This window comes from Mastigoproctus giganteus, chromosome 1, assembly GCF_048544385.1.
Source record: "Mastigoproctus giganteus isolate SK-2022 chromosome 1, ASM4854438v1, whole genome shotgun sequence".
Lineage (NCBI taxonomy): Eukaryota > Metazoa > Arthropoda > Arachnida > Uropygi > Thelyphonidae > Mastigoproctus > Mastigoproctus giganteus.
The window spans coordinates 76,806,904-76,830,874 of NC_143575.1; the positions used below are offsets into that span (position 1 = coordinate 76,806,904).

General features: G+C 39.4%; 1 protein-coding gene across 8 annotated transcripts in view; it reads left to right on the forward strand.

The window, feature by feature from the left end:
- Positions 1-23,971, forward strand: part of Mctp (multiple C2 domain and transmembrane region protein) — a 690,267-nt gene that overhangs the window by 406,790 nt on the left and 259,506 nt on the right. For all 8 annotated transcript variants that reach the window (XM_090373448.1, XM_090373456.1, XM_090373439.1 and 5 more), the window contains 2 exons: positions 7,332-7,455; positions 14,618-14,818. In XM_090373448.1, the coding sequence (XP_090229574.1) occupies positions 7,332-7,455; positions 14,618-14,818 (325 nt within the window). The remainder of the gene's footprint in view (positions 1-7,331; positions 7,456-14,617; positions 14,819-23,971) is intronic.

Genomic DNA, 23,971 nt, shown 5'->3' on the forward strand with positions numbered 1-23,971 from the left:
TAATGAACCCAGACCTGCTGGGATTCGTCTTTAAGAGGTAATAAAAAAGTGGAAACTCGATCTCAATAAAATTGCGGAAAGTGAAAATATGCCTTTACCTCCATGGAATAGACATCATATAAACATTGATCTTTATTTCTCTCAGTGGCCAAAAAATACTATTCCACTATGTAATATCCGACAGTTGCATGCCAACTATACTTCGCAACACACTGGGAAACTCATAATCTATACGGATGGATCTAAGGCCCAATCACATGTAGGTGCAGCAGCCGTGCTCCTGTCGCATGTAATTTCAAAATCCCTTCCAGTTGAGTGCAGCATTCTATCTGCAGAACTGTATGCTATACAGCTTGCATTAAGTGAAATATGTCAACAGTCGTCCCTCTCTGTCTTAATATATTCGGATTCACTCAGTGCTATTTCAGCCATACAGGGTAAACGACATTCTCGTCATCCTCTCCTACAAGAAATTGACTTTCTAATCAATCTCTGTCAAAAGAAACAATCTGAAATAACTCTTTGCTGGATCCCAGGACACTGCGGAATAGAAGGCAATGAAAAAGCAGACATTGCAGCTAAGTCAGCATCAGAACTGCCAAATAAAACAATGATAGTTCCACACACTGATTTTAGTCCAATCATTATTAGAGAAAGTGAAAATGAATGGGCTCAAATATGGAAAAATGAAATCAACAATAAACTGCAGGAAATAAAACCTAATCCAGAAATATGGAATTCCAGCATCAGAGTCGCAGAGAAGAAGTAATACTTGCCAGACTGAGAATTGGCCATACTCATCTTACTCATTTTCATCTATTGGCAAACAAAAATCCCCCACTCTGTGTCCAACGCCAAGTTCAGCTTTCCGTAAAACACATTCTTTTGGTATGCCCTCGATTCAGAAATTCCAGATTGCTTTGTTTTCAGAGTTCATGCAATAACCAGAATCCAGTTACTCTTCAACAGATCTTAGACAATTCTGCGAATATAGATGAGTTGCTTAATTTTATTTGGCAAATCAGATTTGACAAACAAATCTTAAAAAAAAAAAAAAAAAATGTTTGATTTACATCAAAACTTGGAAAAGACACATCTTGGCCATTGATGTCATTGGCCAAGATGTGTCTTTAAACCCTTAATCAACAACAATCCCTTATTACTAGGTCATAATATCCAATCAGCTTGGTCAATGTCACCTGATCTGTCAGAGAGCATCTTTTTTTTCTAGACGTGAGTGATTAATTTAATCAAATTTCACTGTTTCAGAAGTTAATGGAAGAAGATATACACAGTGAATGTTCAAAAAAATTGGATCACCTCATTTTTTAGGTTGTCATTCCTTGTACTGGCAGCTAATCTTTTAGATATAGCTTAAAGAGCATAAAGTAATAACAATATACATATGAAAAATTTTAATTGCAGAAAAATTTACTTTTATGGCTTATGGGTAAATATACAATGAAAGTATTTTTATCCAAAATAACAGCATGTTACTTTTGGTTCATATAATAACAGAAGTTCACGAAACCAGCGTTTCTGTTATTATTATTTTTTTTTTCACTACTTTGCTCACACTAAGATGACAGGAAAAAAAAAGCAACAAAATGCACACTAATATTTCATTGGCCCATGTCTTGCTTTGATGGCTGCTGCATATCATCTGGATAATGATGTGCAGCAGTCATCAGATCGTTATCCATTGACTGGATAGGGTTCTAAATGCATTCCTGGGAAATGCCATGGTACCAAACATGGATTAATGTCTCTTGCAACACTAAGCGTTTTTTGTTTCTTTTGCATTACTTAAACATCCATTTTGTTCCCACAATTTTCAGTTGGATTGAGGTCCGAACACACAACGTTGTGTGAATGGATTTATTTATGCTTCAACCATTTTTACCTGTGGACAGTAAAGACAGTGAAATAAATTAAATTTATTTAAGCAAGAGTGTGACACTTCATAAATTTAAAACTTTTTTCTAATTTTATGAAGTAGTACTTATGGTTTTGGCTCTGTGACATGGAGCAGAGCTGTCCTGAAAAATGCAATTGGCAACATCCCCATAGTGTTCTCTAACTGTGGGAAGTAATTGTGTTTCAAGAATATCCTAATACACCTTGTACCCTTCACAAATTCAAGACAACCAACTCTTCTGTGAATTACAGCCCTGTACCATTTGAGTTGGTTCACTGTGCAGATGATACAGTCAGAATGAAATCTTTCTCTTTGTCTAACAGTCTTCTGGCCCCACTAACCATGCATGTTGAATTTTGATTCATTAGAGAAACTAGCAACTAGTGTACTATCTTTCCCACTTCAGACTTTGGGGTTTAATTTTTTTTGCATCAAAAGTGGCTTTCTTGAATGACATACTATTAATCTTGATGAGAAAAGGTATCTACATACTGTAGCAGTACTTGCCTTTACTCCTCTATCATCCTCCTTTTTCCAAGCTGTTTGCAGATCTGTTGATGAGGATCTTCTCTTTTGGGCACAGACAAACTAGAAATCTGTCCTGCACTGCAGAAGATATTTGTGGATATCCACTTCCTTTCTTTTGTTTAGACTGCCAGTTTCTGATAATTTTCATAATAAATGTGCCATTGTTGACCAATTGCAGTGAATCCTTTTAGTTATTTCATGCATAGAATGTCCCTCTGCAGTCAGTGCAGCAGCAACAACACTTTCCTGTATGGTGTTAGCATTAGTATATTCCACCAATTAACTATCTGCTGGCTAAAGGCAAACTTCCGCATATCTATCCTACAACTGTCTTTCCTCAATTTGAATTTATGCCCTCTCAGGTGATTATTCTGAGCAAGAGGAAGAATCCCATCAGCATTGAGCATGCTAAAACCATTCAAGTCTTTACACACCTCAATCAGATCACCTAGCAGATGCCTAGTCTCCAGACACTAATCTGCAAAACTTAAGCCTTTCTTCATAAGAGCAACCCTTTGTTCCATTCATTAATCTTGTTACCTTTCTCTATACTCATTCCAACAGCTCTACATCTTTCTTAAAATGAGGCCTCCAGACCTGTATACAGTACTCAAGGTGTGGCCTGACCATTGCCTTATACAAGGGGATAATCACCTCCTTATCCCTGCTAGAGAAATTCCTGTATATCATTGACAAGACACCATGAGCCACTCTTGCAGACCATCTGCACTGCTCAGAAAACTTCATATCTGCCTGCACAATTACCCCAGGTCCTTTTCATTCTCTACCACTGTCAGTGTAGTACCACAGAGTTGATACGTTACTTTGGGGTTACTGCTTCCCATATGTAGTACTTTACATTTGTCAATGTTAAACTTCATTTGCCACCTCTCAGCCCATCTGCTCAACTTTTGTAGATCCTGTTTGCAGCAGCATACTGTCATCAGTGTCCTTAACAACTTAGCCATTGTAATAGCACAGAATACTGGGCTCATGGTGCACTTTATTTATACTGCCACTAGGGTGGCAAGGGTGACATCAGTTGTTGCCTGTGGGAGGCAACAATTGACGTCACCCTTGCCACCGGAAACCTTGTAGGACACATCACTGGCTAGACAGTCTGACTCCTGGACCACATCTGACCACAGGTTGATTACCTTCCAAATCAACCCATCTCTCTATAGAACACCAATAGCCAAACAGATGCTTAGCCGCTTTGCAGTAAACAAAGCTGACTGGAGACTCTTTGGGGAACTGCTGACTCGAACCTTATGCCAACACCACATTGAAGCAGATCGACAAGAAGACGCAGACGACATCCAGAGAAAAATTGCCTAGACCATAATAGTGGCCAGTGAGGCTGCAATGAAGCAAATTGCCCACACCCGGTGCAGTCCCTTGGTGGACTCGGGAAATCCAGAACCTCAGAAGAGAAGTTATAAAGGCAAGAAAACTTCCAAAGGGCAAGACGTACCTGGCTGGAAGTGGAAGTAACAGCACTCAGACAAAGATACGCAGCAGTTAATACGAAAAAGTAAGCAGAAGCTGGGAGAAACTAGTCAGCATGACTGGAAATGCCGACCCCTGGGGGGGTAAAAAGTCACTATGAATAAGCTTCCCAGGGGTGAGGTCATGACCTCCACCCGCACCCCGCAGGACACATTGGCCACCACCTGGGAACAGTCTATCATCAACATCCTCAATGTGATTTTCCAAAAACCAGCACACCCACAACTACCAGAACAACTGCAGATATGCGATGGAAATGAAGCATATCACATAGACCAAATGGAACCACCTTTTGTCCTAGAAGAACTACAACAGGCTGTGCAACAAGTAAGGAATAAAAAATGCCCAGGCCCAGATCTTCTGGAGCCAGAAATTATTAAAAAAGTAGTAGCCATCTCTCCACAGACTTTACTAAATCTCTTCAACACATGCCTGAAGACTGGAGTCGTTCCAACTGACTGGAAAATGGCCAACATCAAATTAATTTAAAAAATCCTATGAAGCCATCCGAACAACCCGAATCATGCTAGCCAATTGCCCTGCTCCCAGTTGCTAGTAAAATCCTTGAAGAGATGCTTCACAAGCAACTCCTGCACCACTCTACAAATCTTGATGCCCACACAGTTTTGGTTCAAACCCGGAATCTCAACAGTGGATGCTCTCAACAGCCTCCTGAGTTCAGCTGCTGCCTGTGATAGGAAGTACTTCTTGGTTATTTCGGTCGATTTTGCTGGGGCGTTTGACACCATCTGGTGGCTGAGCATCCTGGGTAGACTGCGGAAGGCAAAAACACCCATCAACCTTTACAAAATAATGAAGTCATATTTATCCCAGAGAAAAATACAAGTAGTGACTCCGTACAAGAAACTGACCAGGCCTGTTTACAGGGGCTGCCCCCAGGGCTCGGTACTGGGACCGCTCCTCTGGAGTATGGTATTGGACGAATTTCTGGCCTTCGACCTGTGGGAAGTCCACTCACAGGCATTCGCAGATGACCTGATACTGACTGTTGCCGCAGACAGCAGACTTCAATTGGAAACCCAGGCAAATCGAGCAACTCAAATTCTACAAGACTGGATGATCAATTTTCTTAAGATCTCACCGGGAAAAACCTCCTCAATGCTATTGAAAGAAACATTAAATCTCTGTAGATCACCGCAAAATAAAGTAGAAAATACAACTATCAAACTACTCAGTGAGATGAATTACCTAGGAGTCATACTGGACAGGAACCAATCTTTCAACCCACACTTGAAACATATCCGAGAGAAAATCAGGAGATACTCTGCCCTCATCGCAAGAATAGCTAAAAGGGGCACACCTTTGGACTGTATTACAAAACGACATTGATACCAGCCATAACTTACCCGTAATCCATCTGGTTCCAGAAAGCAACCATTGCAGTTAACAGACATACACTAGATTCCATCCAGCAGACAATACTCCTCTCTATTACATGGGCCTGCTACACTGTGAGTACACATGCTCTGCAGGTTCTGACGGGACCACTCCCTCTTGACCTTGAGGTGGTGCGTTGTGCCATGATGCAGCATTTTGCAAAATGGGCTTCCTTGCACCTTCCTGGGCCATTCCGTTGACCCTATAGGAAACCCGAAAAGAGAGGAAACAAAACTTGCCACCCACCTGCAGCAGGTCTGGCAGGACAGGTGGTCAGAAGCCACAAAAGAGGAAATAATGAGGAAATTTCTGCCTCATGTTGGAAGATTTTTCCCAAAAGCACCATCATGATTTCACCCTGGACTGTACACAACGTATCTTTTAACAGGTCATGGGGCCCTGAATGCCAAACTAAACAGTTTTAAATTAGTGAATGACCCCGCTGTATCTGTGGGGAAGTGGAGACATGGTCTCACATAATGTACAACTGTGAAAACTATGAGGATCTCCGCTGCCTCCTGACAACAAAACTGACTTACTTCCTTTGCGACAGGGAATCAAACCTGTTGGACTTGCAAGAGGAGGATAAGGAGTCGATAAAATTCGCCTAGGGACTATTCACCCGAAGGAGCACACTTATTGTATCTACAGGGATCAAGAACAGACACCATGACAAAACTAACCATCGTTCGACCCAACCAAACTGGCTCTCTCCCAGATACAAGACTTTCCTTTGGGACTGAACTAGCATAATAAAGGACTCACAGGACCCGACCAAAGGTAGCGAAGGAACCCGCTCAAGATTAATACCACGGACCTGACAAACCATAGATGGACTCCAAACACCAGACTGCACGGATGGGATTTATCCCACGAATGACCTTATAATTGGTTTGATCCTGCCGGGATCAGACTGGGACAACCGGACAGATCGCACCTCTGCTGCCAAATGCTATTAGGTGATCTGAATAGGGTGTTCTAACCCTATCCACTTTTAATTACCAAACCCCTGACAGGGGGAGGAGACTTTTCCCCTCTTTAGCCACGCTCCCTTGTGTGGTCCTTTGCCTCCACTCCCTGGGCAGGAGGGGGAGGTTACTTCTGGGCTCCTCCCCCCTCGCTGCCCATCTTTTCCCTCTGGTGGGGCATGGGCCTGCTCCACTGATTTGCAGGTCACCTTCTCTATGGATCCCCTTATTTCTGTCTTTTCCCCTCAGCCTTCAGTCTTCCCACCCCTATCTCTAACTTATAATTACTAGTGTCTGAACCATTATTAAATTGCTTGAGGCCTACACCCAAAAACTTGACATCTACTTGCATAAATAGTACTCTTTTTGGCTGACCCCTATCTATAAATATTTTTTTATTTATTTATTTTTTTTTTTTTTTAAAGTCCTAGCTACTGAAATCTCAGGAAATTAGGTGGGACGACCACCTGCCAGAGTAAATAACTGCAATAGTGGTGTACCTGGTCTGCTTTCACGAGGCAGAGTGTGGACAACGTTGGGTTCCATTAGGGGCCCAGCGGCTAAATGGCCAGAGGAACAACGGTACATGGTAAATGTACAAAATCCGTACCCTTTTAAACCTTTGGCATTGACAGTGTTCTGTTTCACACCCACAATCTATAGCACGTGGAGATGGGGGAATCCCTGGTGCTGTTTGATACTAAACACACTCTACACTCTTGGGTGATGCAATTATGTGTGGCACATGATGTCATCTAAAAGAGTTTGCTAGAGATGGATGATGCTATTACAAAATATAATATTATCAAATTTTACAGAAATTTGGTGAATTTTGCAAATGATACAATTTTTTTGAGCACCACTGTATGCACTGAATATTTTGTTAACTGCTATTGATGTTATGGCTGATTACTGCCTCTTTGCTTTAGATTAGTTTCACTGCCTTTCCTTCAGAATTTTTTATTTGTTGAAATTATGCATTTGTTTTAATAAACTGCAATCTTTTCTAGAACCACAGACCGTGCTATTCCTATCACAGAATCTGGAAAACCAGAAGATGATCCTGCAAAGAATTGGGGACAGATCTTTGTTGCCTTTAATCTCATTCCAAAAACACAAGAAGACAAAGAAGGTGTAAGTTATAATTTAACTTTTTGTTACGTACGTTTGTTTGGCTTGACTAAGTTGATAACTGCTAAGAGGAATTATAGCCAACTTCTAGTTACTTCAGTTGCTGATGTGGATTAAATGATTTAGTCAAACTTCTTACTAACTTCAGTATTTTCTGCTGAGTTGAGATGAAATACGTAAAAAGGAACAAAATAAAGATTAAGCTGCTTATGATTTTTACCCAATTTTTTCCATTTATTTCACTTAAGAAAATAAATGGGGGGGGGGGCAGAAGTAATTGTAAGATAGTGTTATAAGGGTGCTGAACTTTTCAGTTTATTCATTCTAAATACCATATATAGGCAAAGAATAATTATGAATCTTAACAGTCAAAGAATAAATTAATATATTGTGGAAGCAGTCACATCCTCTGAAAAGGATTTCACTCTGATTGAATGAACAGCTAACATTTGTTACACCACTGATGTTCCAACATAGTTTACTTCTTGTCCAATAAGAGATGTTGTTTTTAGTTTGTTGGTGCATCAGCATCTTAGACTATAATGCACTAATTACTGGCTGATAATTTCTTTGTCCAGTAAAAGATGAACCCTTCTCATTGGTTACTTCCATTGTTATTCAGTTATTCTTTGTATGCATATACTGTTTTGAATGGATGAATCAAAAAATGTAGTTACCATATGCCACTATTTCACAGTTACATTTTCTGTTTCCAATTTCATTTATATTATACTTCATTTAAGTAACTTTTTTGTTTTTACTTGGTAATCCTTATAAGACATGCATTTTCTGAAAAGGTGATATCTTAATTTGATTTTAATTCCTTTTTCATTTATTTCATTTAAATTTAGCAGAAAATACTGAGGCGATATATCATAAACCACTCTTAATAAAGAAATATGGCTAAATTATTTAATCTACAATCTGGTAACTAATCAACATCAGTTAGTTATTTACACAGAGCACTAAATTGACTTTTGGAGTTTAGCCACAACCAGAACTTATGTTTTCTATAGTGAATTAAACTGGGATTGTTTATAATAGTCAACTGTTGATTGAATAAAATTGACTGAATATGGAACTGCTAAATGCTAACATTATTGAAATCACTTAGCTTGAAAACAAATTGTTAAATTCTATAGTTTCATGTCTTATCTTTCTTCAATCTTTGTTAGCTTCTATGGACTTTGAGGGCATCCACAACATTATTACGTTTTGTTGTTCCACTGAGTGTCAGTTTGCTATCCATGAATCACAACTGGTAAGTATGGGCTTGGCACACCCAGGGTCCTGAGCTGGATATCATCATTCTTCTCTTTCTTGGTGATTTCCCTCTACTGCTTTCTCTCTGGGTCACAGGGTAAATCAAATTTTTTTTTTTTTTTTTTTTGGATGGTGCAGCAAAAGCCTCAGGCTTCCTTGTATCATATAGCTAATTATAATAATAATAAAAATATAATAATACTGCTGCCTTTCCTTCCATTCTACACAGTTCATGTCATGCAGATATGATCATGATGACACATGCTGTAGCAGCTGACCTATAACACAGTGAACACAATAACACAATGAACACATCAGATATAACAAAAATGCATGCAAACAACATATAATACACAAATGACTCTGCCGTGTTCATTGTGTTAAGTGTTGGAACAAAGAGAAAACATTAAATTTTGTTTCCAGTTAGGAAACATGCAACTGAAACTTCCAATTTGTTGGACAAGTATCATGGTAATGTTTCTTTATCCCACTTGTATAGTTTCATTGGTTCCAAGATTTCAGAATTGTAGTGAGGATGTGGAAGTGCATTGCTAGAGGGCCCCGTAAATGATCAGAAAAATTGGTGCATTGTGGCCTCTACATAGGATAAATTTGTACCTTAGTATATCCTTTCAGTAACTGTAGTTTAACTGTAGTCACAACAATTTAATTGTCAAACCTTGCATCTACAAGTTAACATGTGTAACACTAATTGAAGTATTCCTTATTTGCCTAATTTCCCTTGAAACCCTCACAGTAAAACTTAGTTACTCCTTTTTCTTTTATGAAAAAGGCACCTTCGAGGAGATCTGTTTGAAGTGTTTTAATCCTTGAATGGATTGAGTAAGCTAAATGTTTTTGGCATTCATCTTGCTGAGACTATACATACACATGAGGGGCATAAATTCAAGTCAAGGAAGGATAGTTGCAGGATAGATGTGTGGAAGCTTGCCTTCAGCCAGTAGATGATTGACTGTTGGAACAGACTTCCATTTGTTGTGAAAGCAGATGGTTTGACAAGGAAGTAGTAGACAAATTCTTGGAGGTTATTGATGGGTGAAGTGTGTAGTGTTTGTTTGTTTTTCTGGATGATAAGTTTGCTTTCTTGCATCATGTGTCATTACTACTACAACCACTTTCTCACTTCTGTAAAATTGACATCATTCCCAGTATCCTTTCACTTGTGTTATTTAAGAAAATCAGAAGCAGACATAGTCCAAGCACTGATTTCAATTCTATTCCTCACCTGTTCTAAAGAATAACCTTGATTACAACTTTCTGCATCTTGTCCTGTAGACATCCAATTTGTTTAAGGATTTTTGCCTGTGATTGATGAATTCCCTTAGTTCCCCTCCTGTGTATTGGGGGGTGATGGACTATCTGATAATACCAGCAAAAGTGTGTAAACTAATTTTATTGCAATTCAGATTCTGCAAGTTGTGTGAAGTGGAGTCCTGTGAACAAATGCAAACTGTGTTTAATGGAAAATTAAGCCAGAATGTGTTTTTGAGGCTTGAGGGTATTATTTTCAACATTTTTTGTAGAGATTATAACAATTACTGCAAAATTCAGTTAGACTTTGGTAAATACTTATTCATATTGTTATTTTTAACATTAAGGTAGTGATAACTCCAAACCATTTGATAATTAGAATGTTTGAAATGTTTTACTATATAGATGCCAGGAATAAGTTTTCCTGGTATCTGTTACAGGGTTTTCAAATATACAGGATGATGCCTCATCCTGTATATTTCAAACTTATCCTGTATTTATTTTTTTATTCTTAAAGGACTCATAATTTAATGACCCATAATTTTCAAATTTTGAATGCAATATTTTATACTTAAGTGTTATCTTAATGTCCAAGCAGAGATATATGCTTCACTGCAATATAATGTTGGAAAGATCATCGTATGGTGTGGCTGTGAGTAGCTGCTGGAATTTTGTAGATCCTTCTAGGATGGTTGAGTATTGGGGGGAGGTGCCCTCAATTATCAAGGATAACATCAGTGAAATACTCCTGTGTTCACTGATTAAACAGAATTAAAAAATAAAATATTTAATCAACCATTCAACTATGGAATTTACAAGAATGGTAAAATAGAATAAAGAAAAAAATAACATGTGTACCCTGCATGCATGAAAGATGTTTTATGTGTAAACATCTTTGACAAAAATCAGAACTGTTTTAAAATCGAACAGCTAGAACTGAAATTGTCAACGATATAACATTTTATGTTCATGCCCACTACTTACTCTATAGAATCAATGTTAGTGAAGCTATACTTCAGTCCGAAATATTTAGTATGAACGATGCAATGTTTTATGCACACGCTTGCTGCTTACTCTACCAAATCAACTTTTGGAAGAGGTTTGTCCAGTAGCCTAATTACCTGATTCACATCAATTTTCTGAGTAGTGAAAGGGACTGAATGCCACACTGCTGTAACTTTTGTGTTCAACTTTGCCAAAGTCAAGTACAGAGTGTTGTCAAGAGTATTGAGCAAGCCAACCTAAGAAAATAAAGATGGAGGTAGCAATGAGTGTAAAGTGTGTTTAGGGCCAAATGGCACCAGGGGTTTCCCCCATCTCCGTGTAGTTTCATTGTCATGTAATACAGTACGCTGTAAGGGCCAGAGACTTAAAAGTGTGTGGATCTTGTAGCACCATTGTTCTTCTGGCCTATTAGCCACTGGGCCCCTGATGGGGCCCAGTGTTCTCCACACTTAACCTTGGACACGTTGACCAGATACACCAGTTTTAGATTTTTACTGTGGCAGGTCCTGCCACCTAATTTCCTGAGATTTCAGAAGCTGGCAGGACCTAAAAAAAAAAAAAAAAAAAAAAAAAACCCTATTGTAGGGGTTAGCACTAAATTGGAAAGGCCAAATGTTTATAAATATGATTTAATTTAGACGTGATTAAGTTTGAACTTTGTGCGGGGCATACACTAGCTGTAGGTAGAGTAGGGGGGAGGCTGAAGACTGGGGGGTGAAAGGTATAAATATGGGGACAATAGAGAAGGCAACCCATGGTCAGTGGGGCTGGCCCAGGCCCCACCAGGAGAGATGGGGGAAGCAGGGGGGATGGAAGACAGTCTCCCCCTCCCCGGGGAAGGGAATAAAAGAAAACCAGACAAGAGTGTCTGGTTTAGATTGTCAAGATGGTGCAGGAGCAGTGAAGCGTCGTGGCACTTCAATATCCAGTGTGGTCACACATGGGGGGGCAGTATCCCCATCCAGGAGTAGTTGTCCAATTAATGCAGTCACTGGCAAATGGTCAAGTGTCCTGTAAGTTTATCAGGTGTCATGTCCAGCATAGCTCACTTTAGAGCGTTGAATGTGATGTGCCAGGTATTGTCCATGAGGATGATTCCTCTGTTAAGGATAACAGTGGCTCTGTTTCAGCTTGGTTACTTCTTGCAGTGGCTATACCCTGCGACGGATCATCGACGTGCAGTGTGGTGGGAAACTCATCAGTCGGAGAAGTATCTCCATCTTTGTTAGCACTATTTCATTTGATCATAGAGAATTGGAGTAGAGTTATAGTTTGGTTGCAATTCCAGACATGTGTTGTGTTGTGTTGGGTATGATGGTGGAATGACAGTCTATTATGGTGGCAGTGGTGGAAGGGTCTTGCTTCTCACAAAGAGATAAATTTAGAGAAGGTTCCAGTAGGTGGTGGTGTTGGTTCCTCAGGATGAAGTGGATCTTGGAAATAAGTAAGCAGTAGAGATCTTCAAAGAACTGGTAGTGGTACATGATATGCTCCCAGGAGGCCGCAGGAGTAAAATGGGTTATCTATTAGGCCTAACATGATTAGTTTCCCTCTGATGGCTCAGTGTCCTATAAGAAGGTAGGTGGTTAGTAGCCCTGGAGAAAGCCAGGCTGGTGATCTCGGATACATCTTCTGGATGTCTGGGAGAAATTGCTTTGTGATGGCCCCTTTTGTCGAGGCATTCTGTCACTGTTGCCAGGCCCACTGCAGGTGAGTCTGTTTTTCTGCCAAGAGATTGTTCAGTGGGTTTAGAGTGAAGTCGTGGAAGGTAATGGCTCTTCCTTCGGCCAGTTTATACAGCAGGCCAAAGCGTACAGACTCCAGGTCAAGGTGTAAAAGCCCCTGCCAGGGCTTGGAGGGCGTCAGTGCTAACTGTGCAGCGGGCCCGGGTAATGGTAAGCAGGATTGGGCAGTGTATTGCTTCCGATTTTCTTTGATTGATGGCAGTCTGGGCTCTTCTAAACAAATGGAAGTGGCATAGGTTAGTGGCTGGCAGAAAGACGGATATATAGAAGTGTGATAGTCCTCTTCTTGAGACCCCCAGTCCTTATGTGTGACCAGCTACCAGAGCGGTGTAGTTTTTAATTTTCTGTTGGAGCTAGATGAGATGTGATAGAAAGGAGAGATTCCTATCGAGATATAAGCCTAAGTATTTAAGTTGTGCAACCAATTTGACTGTTTTATTTTGTATTTTTATCTGTGGCAGTCTGTTGAGTTGAAGGTTTTCCTTCAGCAGGATGGAGCATGTTTTGATAGTGAAATCTCGAGCTGGTGCTGGGAGGCCCACATTTGTAAAGCTGACAGTGCCTGGTTACTGGCAACTTCAAGTTGTGCTCTGCTGTTTGCTGATAGCATGAGGACAAGGTCATCTGCATAGGCTTTGGTTTTAATGTTTCCAAGGTCCAGGCTTAAGAAGTCATCTAGTACAATGTTCCATAGTAGGGGGCCCAACACAGGGCAGCCCCTATGGATTGATCTCATTATGGAGCAGTAGGGTGCTCTCACTGTGATGTTCCTTTGTGACAAGTAGTGCTTGATGCAGCTGTAAAGGTTGCCAGGAGGAAGGTTTGCTTTCCTGAGTCTGCTGCAGACATTTGGCCACCTTAGGGTGTCAAATGCCTCAAAAATCAATGGATATGACCAGAAGTATTTTTGATCATATTCTCTGGTGGTGACTACAATGTTTTCTAAGGCATCTATTGTTGATTTGCCTTTCCTGAAGCCAAATTGGTTATCAGAGGGCAGTCCTGCTGCGTCATAATGTTGTTCTATCCTCTGATGTGGCAAGTACTCGTAAATCTTGCTAATTACAGAGAGAAGTACAATTGGGCAGTAAGTATGATGTTATTTGACTTCATTTCATAAAATCGTAACAAATTGGTTTTACTAAAGTTTAAAATTTATTAGGTGCTGTCAATGGTGTTTACACATTAAAAAGCAAGTTAAATTCATTTAAGAACTGACAAAAATAATGGCTAAAAAGTAATAAAATAAGCTAGTAGTTTGAGGCAGTCTTTCTCAACTGTAAAGCATATGACATTTATCAATTTAAATAGCATATTGTAATCAGATGAATTATGCAGGTCATGTAATATGGTCCTGTGAAAAGATAGGGGGAGGGAGAAAATTTGGTAGCAAGAAAGAAAAAACTTCAATTTATCAGAATCTGACAATGTGTATTAATAGAATTATATAAAGCATACCAATGTTTGTCCTACTACAAAATAGCAGACTGACAAACATCACATTCATATACACCCACCTCATCCTTCCCTCATTGTGCAAAATTGTCCTGATGTCATGTCATGATTTCTTTATTCATTATATGATGATTTGTATTTAAATTGATATTGAGTCATATCCTGTACCACAGAATAAATCATAGGTAAATTCTTATCATAGAGTAGTTAATATTACCCTGGCAATAAAACGTGACTGTTTTTATTGGTTAATGTTGTAGTTTAGAAAGGGGCAAAAAAAAAGAGGGGGAGGTAAGAATAGCCCACTTTGTTTGCCCAAACCTTCTAATTTCTACAAACTGACTAAAATTAGATGAATATGCTTAGTGTAAAGGTAAAGTGTGTATAAATTTTATTCTGAAATTTTTGGTATGCTGTATTTCTAGTTCTTCAAGAGAAGTAGTTTGAAAATAACAGGAAGTAGTGAATCTTCTAGTTCAGCACTCAAAAAACAAAAAACACAAGTTTGGGATAATGTTGTTACAATAGTCCTTGTACAAGGAAAAGATCTCTTGGCTATGGATGAGGGAGGTACCAGTGATCCATATGTTAAGTTTAGACTTGGTTCTGAAAAATATAAAAGTAAGGTAAGAGTACACAATATATATTTGTTAGTGCATCACATAGGAATTTAGGTTTTCGAAAAAATGTTTTCTTATATCACTGCAATTTTAAATGTTTTGGTAGAAAATTATTATAGCTTCTTATTATAATTATAGCTTATATTCAAATAATTATATCTTCTATTTCTATGGCAGAATCACTAAAAACTTTTCAATTTCTCTGTATTATTGGATGCTTACCTATAATTTTTTGAATTCTTACACTTCAGTTTTGCCAGAAAAATTGTAAATCACAATGTTTGCCTATACTAAGGAAGTTTCTTTGTTAAAATTAAGTCACTTTCTGTTAAGCATGGACACCATATTCTTTAATATTAGTTTTTTGCTCAAAAATTAATCTTAATTTCCTTAAATGTTTTCATAACATAATCATTCCTCAGTTTTCCAGATTTTTCATGTTACATTCTTGTCTTTCTATTATTAAACATAAAATTAATAGTCAACATTAAAAAGAATGTTATTTCAACCTTAAGTTACAGCTATTTGTTAGTTGATCTGCCTCTTTACATGAAGCAGTTTATCTGAAACACCCTCATTGAGGATGTTACAGACATTTTCCCAGGTATGCCAAGCTATACTTGCTACCTGGAAGTCTAAAACACTGATGGAACTGATATTCAAGTGACACTCAAGTCAAGTGGACCTAATTTCGGCAAAGTCCGGTCGGTCTGTGACAGCCAAATCCTCTTCTTGCACCTTCACAATAGCGGGACTGTTAGTAACCCTATAAATCCCCATGTGCAAGTCCTGAAATATGGCACCTAGCACGCTGTAGGTGACCATCCAGGTGCAAACCAATGTAAGCAGGTGTTGAGGTAGCTAGTGTATAAATTTGTTGCCTCTAGTTTGCCAGATAGTGACTGGAGGGAGTCAGAGTAGTGTGTATGTGGGCTGGAGATCATATTCTAGGCCATGTTATATCAAGGAGCTGGGTATATTCTTACTACTGAATACACCATGAATTGTCAAACTAATAGAGCAAACTTATCTGCAAAAAGATCTAATCCTCCTAAACACTTCTTTCATTTCACAAATGCCTGTGGTCTCAGTTCTAATCTCTCTTCAGGACTTGCATAAATCTGGACTTCGGGGTCATCTCCCAAAATTTATTAAGCACTTTCTAGGCAACAGATCCTTTCAGGTCCGATTCCACTCTTCATTATCTCGAGCATATGTACAAGAAGAGGGAATTCCCCAAGGATCAATGTTGAGCACCACACTCTTTGCCATTAGGATTGATTCTATTACCAAGTGCATACCTAACACAGTTGATGCATACTTGTACACTGATGATCTTGCCATGTTATGTCATTCTCAAAATATGAGACTTATTGAAAGACAACTATAAGGCACCATTAACAAAATAGTCTCTTGAGCCAAAAATAATGGATATTGGCTTTCTATATTAGAAACAACTGCCGTGCACTTCTGTCGGAAACATTCTTTACATCCTGATCCAGACCTTCAGTTGGATTCTCATTGTATTACTTTCCTGCCTAGTATTAGATTTCTTGGTTTAATACTTGATAAAAAATTAAACTTCCTAGAACATATAAAACATATTTGTACAAGTTGTCTTAGAAAACTAAATCTTCTCAGAGTAATTCCTTCTATGTCATGGGGTGCAGATCGTTGTGTTGTTATATCTATATCGCTCGCTGATCAGATCCCAGTTAGATATGGGTCTCCTGCATATGACTTGGCCAGGCCAAGTGTATTGAAGTGGCTCGATCCTGTACATCATAGTGCACTAAGAGTTGCACTGGGGGCCTTTCACACATCACCAATCTTAAGCCTCTATACCGAAGCCTGTGAACCACCGTTACACCTTAGGTGAGAAGTTCTACTACTAAATTATGCACCCATGTTTCACCTCCATACCGTTGATAGGCACAATATGGTCCTAGTAGCCCTTGTGCCAGAAATAACAATACTAATATGCAGCCAAAATCAGCAGTCTCCCATATCATCCCATGTGGCAATGCCTCTTCATGCAAAATGAAGAAATCTCTATCAAATTAAATGGTGTTTCAACAAACCATCTGGCATTAGGCTTCAAGCTTTGATCACAAGCTGGGGCCTGAAGTTTACTAACACTCTTCAGGACACTAGCATGGAAACCCAGCCATGGCAAATGCCTCCAGTACATATTGATAGACATTTTCAGCAATAGGGAAAGAATAACTTTCCTGATATCAACATTAGACAAATAAATATGGCTCACTCCACAGAGTTTAGTAGTTTCATTCAACTATACACAGATGAATCCAAAACTGGTAATAAAGTTGGCACAGCTATAGTACTACCAAATGCCACTATCTCCAGACAGCTCCCGTCAGAATGCAGTACTTATACCTCCGAGTTATATGGTATTCTACTAGCCCTAGAGAATATAAAAGAAGTCCTTATATATTAGCATTAGCATTAGTAGAGGCATTTGATGCAAGAAAGCAAGCTTATGCAGCATCAGCCAAAAAAAAAAAAAAAAAACCCACTTTCACTTCACCCCTCCGTTCGTTCAAAATACCTGTCCAGCTGAGCCTTAAACTTATTTAGGCTATCAACCTCCACCACAAGGGATGGAAGTCTGTTCCACCAACCAACCACCCGCTGGCTAAAGGCAAATTTCCGCACGTCTATCCTACATCTGTCTTTCCTCAATTTGAATTTATGCCCTCTCAGGTGATTTTTCTGAGCTAGAGGAAGAATCCCATCAGCATTGAGCATGCTTAAACCATTCAATGCTTTATACACCTCTATCAGATCACCTCGCTGGTGCCTAGTCTCCAGACACTGTAATTTGCAAAACTTAAGCCTTTCTTCGTAAGAGCACCCCTTTGTTCCATTCACTAATCTTGTTGCCCTTCTCTGTACTCGTTCCAGCAGCTCTACATCCTTCTTGAAATGAGGCCTCCAGACCTGTATACATTACACTATATGTGGCCTGACCATCGCCTTATACAGTGGAATAATCACCTCCTTATCCCGGCTGGAAAAATTCCTGTATATCATTGACAATACTCCATGAGCTACTCTTGCAGCCCGTCTGCACTGCTCAGAGAACTTCATATCTGCCTGCACAACCACCCCCAAGTCCCTTTCATTCTCTACCACTGTCAGTGTAGTACCACAGAGTTGATACGTTGCTCTGGGGTTGCTGTTTCCCATGTGTAGTACTTTACATTTGTCAATGTTAAACTTCATTTGCCACCTCTCAGCCCATCTGCTCAACCTTTCCAGATCCTGTTGCAGCAGCATAGTGTCAGTAGTGTCCTTGACAACCCTGCCAACCTTTGTATCGTCTGCAAACTTGGACATTAAGCCTGATATACCATCATCAATATCATTTATAAATACAGAAAACAATAATGGACCCAACACTGAGCCCTGAGGGACTCCACTAATAACATTAGTCCACGATGAGCAGTGTCCATTGATTACCACTCTCTGTCTTCTCCCCCTCAACCACCCCTTTATCCATAGCAGCAATTTGCCTCCAATGTCACACTGCTCCAATTTGTGTAGCAGTCTTCCATGTGCAACAGTATCAAAAGCCTTTCTAAGATCCAAGTATATAATATCAAAGTTATTCCCTGCATCCAGTTCTTTTGTGACTGCATCATAGTATCCAATCAAGTTGGTCAGGCAAGACTTCCTCCTAACAAAACCATGCTGTGTCTGAGCTATAACTGAAGTCTTGTCTAAATGATCCTGCAGTGCTTCTTTAACCAGTGCCTCCATTAATTTTCCTGGAACAGAAGTTAAGCTCACAGGTCTATAATTACTTGTGTCAGCCTTTGATCCTCCTTTGTGAATTGGGGTCACATTTGCACATTTCCAGTCTATGGGTACCTCCCCTGAGTCCAAGGAAGCTCTCATAATTATGGCTAAGGGTTTGCTTACTTCCTTTGCTGCCTCCTTTAATATAACTGGTGGATATGATGGATATATGCTAAATCCATCATATATACGGACTCGTTAAGTGCTGTTAATGCTCTACAGTGTAAATCCTTCCCTAGTCATCCTCTGATACAGAACATTTGGGCACAGTTACTAGCACTTCATGGATAGCTCGTAATATTTTGTTGGATCCCTGGACACATTGGAATCCTAGGAAACGAGCAGGGAGATTTAGCTGTTAAAATTGCTACAAATGTGTTGCCATCTAATTTCAGGACTCCTTATAGTGATCATAAGTCCTTTATCAAACAGACATATGAAGAACTGTGGACATGCATGTGGGAAAGATCAAACAAATAAACTTTTTGAAATCAAGATAGAACCTAAACAGTGGCAATCCAGCCTGAGGCGAAACAGAAAGGAAGAAACCATCCTAGCCAGATTACGCATTGGTCATACATTCCTCACTCATAGCTATCTACTACCAAACAGTGACCCTCCACAATGCTTTAATGGTTTATGCCCATTAACAGCAAAGCATATCATCATGAGAATGCCCACAATATCAAAAAGAATGGAAAACAGCCTTTTCTTTTAATTTTCATAATTGCAATCAGTTAACACTACAGAGTGTCCTAGGAGATCAAGAGAACATGGATGATATTTTCAAGTTTCCTAAAATTGATAAATAAATATCTTATCTGTGAACCCCTATCACCTGTAAGAAAAATGAAGAAAATATCAGACAGTGATTAGTGCATTATAGCCTAAGTTGTTGATGCACCAACAAATCTAACAACAACATCAGTTCTAATTTCAGTGATGTCCATTTCCACTTAGTCTGCGAAACCCCATGTACTTTTCTGGCAAAATCTCAGTTATCAGTTGATTCAACCACTGCTAATCTGAGACGACACATTTGTCCTGACTGTTCGATGTGTGATTCCTTTCGCTTAAAAGGTGGTGCTTGTGCATATGTCTGATATTCCATTTCAGACACTTAGTAATTCGGAATCTTCTCTTTTTGATCTTCTCTGGCTGAAAATCTCTACCACATTCTGTCAAATTCATCTGTTGCCTCTATCCTTCTCCCAACTCCACTAATCACTTGGAACTAGGGCTCACAATACAGGTTAAAATCTTAATACTGGTATTTCAGTATTTTTAATTTATGAAACCGGGATACCGGTATTCCAAAAAATTACATTTTTTGCAATAAACCTTGATGAAAATTAGGTGTAATAAAGTAAGGAAAAAACAAGTAATTGCTTGAATTCACGTTTTAAATCAAACTTTTATTACAATAATAAATATTCTAGCAAAAATTATTATAAATCATACAGTTCTTCTAAAAACAAAAAAAAATAAGCATCCACACTACCTGTCTGAATAAAATGAGCTCTTAAACTCAGTAGTGTTATCGTTTAAACTGGATCTAATTTTGGTACATACTTAATTAGTGGCAGAAAACGTTCTGTATTTTGTGCTGGTTGGTGCTTTGTACTGAGATAGTCATAGATGAGTTACAGTTTAACCTGCCCTCCCTCTTATTCCCATACCTTCAAAAAATCTTATTTACTTTTTCTCAAAAATAAAAACATTTCCTTTTTGGCTTTTTATGGCACTGTATCTGTATTAACGAAAGAAAAGGACTGACATTTAAGCTTGGTGAGGAAACTAAGTCTAAGTTGTTGGGGGTGGGGGTTATTGATTTATTTATTAATTTTTATTTCCCCGATACCTTAGTATAGCCGTCAGTAGTCATTGTTATGGTTTTCATACAGCAGCTCCCCTCAAGCATTAAGCCTCAAAAGCTACCTGACTGCATTAAAAAATGAGAATTTGCAGAAGCTGAGGGATATTCACCCCCCCCACACACACGAATATACATATTATACACGGAGTGATCACTGAATTATGACCACCTACCTAATACTTCGTAGGTCCTCTTTTTACACTCTGTACAGCAGCTATCCAACGTGGCATTGATTCAACAAGATGTCAGAAGCGTTTGGGAGGTATGGCCAACCAAGCTGTATGTAATGTGGTCAGCAATACAGGCATGGATGTGATTGGTGTATCCAGATGACCGATGTGCATTTCCATAGTGTCCCACAAGTGCTCGATGGGATTGATATCGGTGGAGTTCAGAGGCCAATCGACAGAGTTCTGACTTCCAGCAGGAAGTCATTCCTTCACAACAAGTGTCAAATGGCTCGGTGCATTGTCATCTTGGAAGATGCCATTCTGGAAAAAGTGTAACATACTGGGGTGTACACAGTCAGCAAGCAGTTGATGATGGTGGAGACTACTGATACGTTGTTCCACGTGCACCAGTGGTCCAAGTTCCTGCCAGTGAAACATGCCCCATGCCATACAACTGCCTCCTCTGGCCTGCACTTTTGATACCATGCATGATGGATGAAGAGCCTCGTGTTGTTGATGCCAAATCCGAACACGACCATCCACTGTATGGAGTAAATACCATGACTCATCCGACCAGCACACCTTCTTCCAGTCTTCTAATGTCCAACTTGCATGCTCTTTGCACCAGGCATATCTTTTATGCCGATGAACCTTGATTAGGAGAGGATGCTGTAGGGATCGTCTGCTGGTATAGCCCATATGTACGAGCGTGCGATGCATGATCATGCCAGATATTGTTATGGGTTGACCTATGTTGTATTGGGTAGTTGTCTCTTCAACAGTGTTGCACCTGTTTGCCTGTACGAGTTGTCAGTATATCAAGATTTAAATTAAAAACCAGTGAGAAAAATGACAAATTGATTTGAGAAAAGAAAGTGAAAAAGGTAGTGATTTGTGGAGTTCAGAGAAAAATAAATATACAGTTGTAGTAGATGAATTTGACAGAATGGGTTAAAACTGTGTTTTCTAACCCTTTTTTCAGATACATACCACTTTTATATTTGAGGCAAAGGTTGGAGATTACAAAAAATATTAAACTATACATGCAAATATTAAATTTGTTAAATGGAATATGTACTTAGCATATGTATTATATGTTTGGTTGCATAACTGTATCTCCCATCACTGTTATTGGGAGTGTTGCCTACAATAACAATTAAAAAAAAAAAAAAAAAAACCCATAGGGTATCCCTGTGTGTTTTTTTTTTTTTTATGAGAACCCCAAACACGAGAGGTATTATAACCTATAGTACTTAGTACCATGCTTGGGTTGGAGGTTGAGAAGACGAAAGAAGATATTTGTTGATATTGGACTTGAACTTCTGTAGATTGTAATTTTCAGGAAATACGTATGAAGGAAGGTTGTTCCAGAAAACGGCAGTTGAATGAATAAATGAGGAAGATGAAAAGTTGGTTCTGTGGGTTTGAAGTTGGACAGTAAATGGATGTTGGCTGGTGGCAGCACGTCTTCGGACTGTTTTGAAAGAGAGAGCGGGAATTACAGAAGCCAATTCAGAAGAACAGTGCCCATGGAAGTATCTGTAGAAGAGGCATGCAGCAGAAACAGTGCGTCTATGAGAAAGCGAGTGGAGAGACTCTTTTAGAGATGAATCATTAATTAACCTAACTGCCCTCTTCTGAATGGAATCAAGAAGCCTGAGAGAGGTTTTGGGGGCACCACCCCAGATGTGGGAACAATATTCCATGGCAGGGCGGATTTGCGATTTATACAGAGTGAGCAGCTGTTTGGGAGAAAAGTAACGCCAAGAGCGAAAGAGAAAACCAAGTTTTTTAGATGCAGAGGAAGCAATATTTGTAATGTGCTTGTGCCAAGAGAGATTAGAAGTCAGGGTAATCCCCAAAAGAGATATCATTTTGCCTAGAAATCGGAGTGTCACTAAAGATAAGCATAGGAGCAGAAGAATCCTTTTTGCGAGATATAAGACAAGATTGAGTTTTAGAAGGGTTGAAATCAACTAAGCTGTCTTTGCCCCACTGGAGAATTACCTGAAGATCGGCATTTAAGGAATTGGCAGCAGATTTTCGAGAACTTGAAGCTGATTGAGCTGGACAAGGTTTCTCAAAATGGAAAGTTGAATGCAATGTGCTATCATCGGCAAAACTATGGATAGGATTTCCAGTCAATGGAAGAAGGTCATTGATATACAAGAGGAAAAGAGTGGGGGAAAGAACTGAACCTTGGGGGACACCAGCATTAGTGGAGAAGTTAGAAGACAGAGAGCCATCTACCATCACCCTCAGTGAGCGATCAGAGAGAAAACTGGATAACCAATTACTAAAAACAGTTGGCAAACCATAAGATGGAAGCTTGTTTAGAAGACCTTTATGCCAAACACGATCAAAAGCCTTTGAGATGTCAAGAGCAACTACTTGTGTTTCACCGAACCTTTCCATTGAATTAGTCCATAAATGGGTAACATAAGCCAGAATATCACCAGTGGATCGACACTGACGGAATCCATACTGGCGATCGTTGATCAGATGGAAGGTTTCTAGGTAGTTTAAGAGTTGGCGGTTAATTGATTTCTCCATTACTTTAGAAAGAGTAGAAGTAATTGCAATGGGACAATAATTGGATGGGAGGGATTTGTCACACTTTTTAGGAACTGGCTGGATATGAGCAAATTTCCAAGCAGAAGGAAAAACACCTTTGGAATAAGAAAGTGAAAAAAGCGGCAAAGAATAGGAGTAAGTTCAGGAGCACAGGTTTTGAGAACAAGTGGAGAAATACCATCAGGACCTGGAGCTTTCTTAGCATCAAGATTCATCAAAATCCTTCTGATATCCTTTTGACGGAAGACCACAGGAGGCATTGAATGGAGCGTGTTGGGAATGGTGGGAGGTGTTTTACCAAGATCATTAATACATGAGCTCAAAGAAAAATGGGATGCTAGCAGGTCAGCTTTATCCTTGGCTGAAGTGACAACAGAACCATCTGGTTTGGACAGAGGTGGGAGCAGAGATGGGCAAAAGTTGCGGCCAATAGCTTTGGCAAGAGACCAGAATGCTCGGCTACCATTAGGGCAAGAAGCAAGTTTTCTACTCTTAGCCTGTTCAAACTCTAGTTTGGACTGATTAATAACTACTTTACAATTGTTGCGAGCTTTGGTGTAGGCAGAAAATGAAACTGAAGAAATAGAAACAAGCCAATTACGATATGCAACGTTCTTCTCTTGGACAGCCTTAGCACATTTATTGGAAAACCAAGGTTTAGATAAAGGACGAGATTTTGAAGTGGAGTGTGGGATAAAGGATTCCATTCCTGCAAGA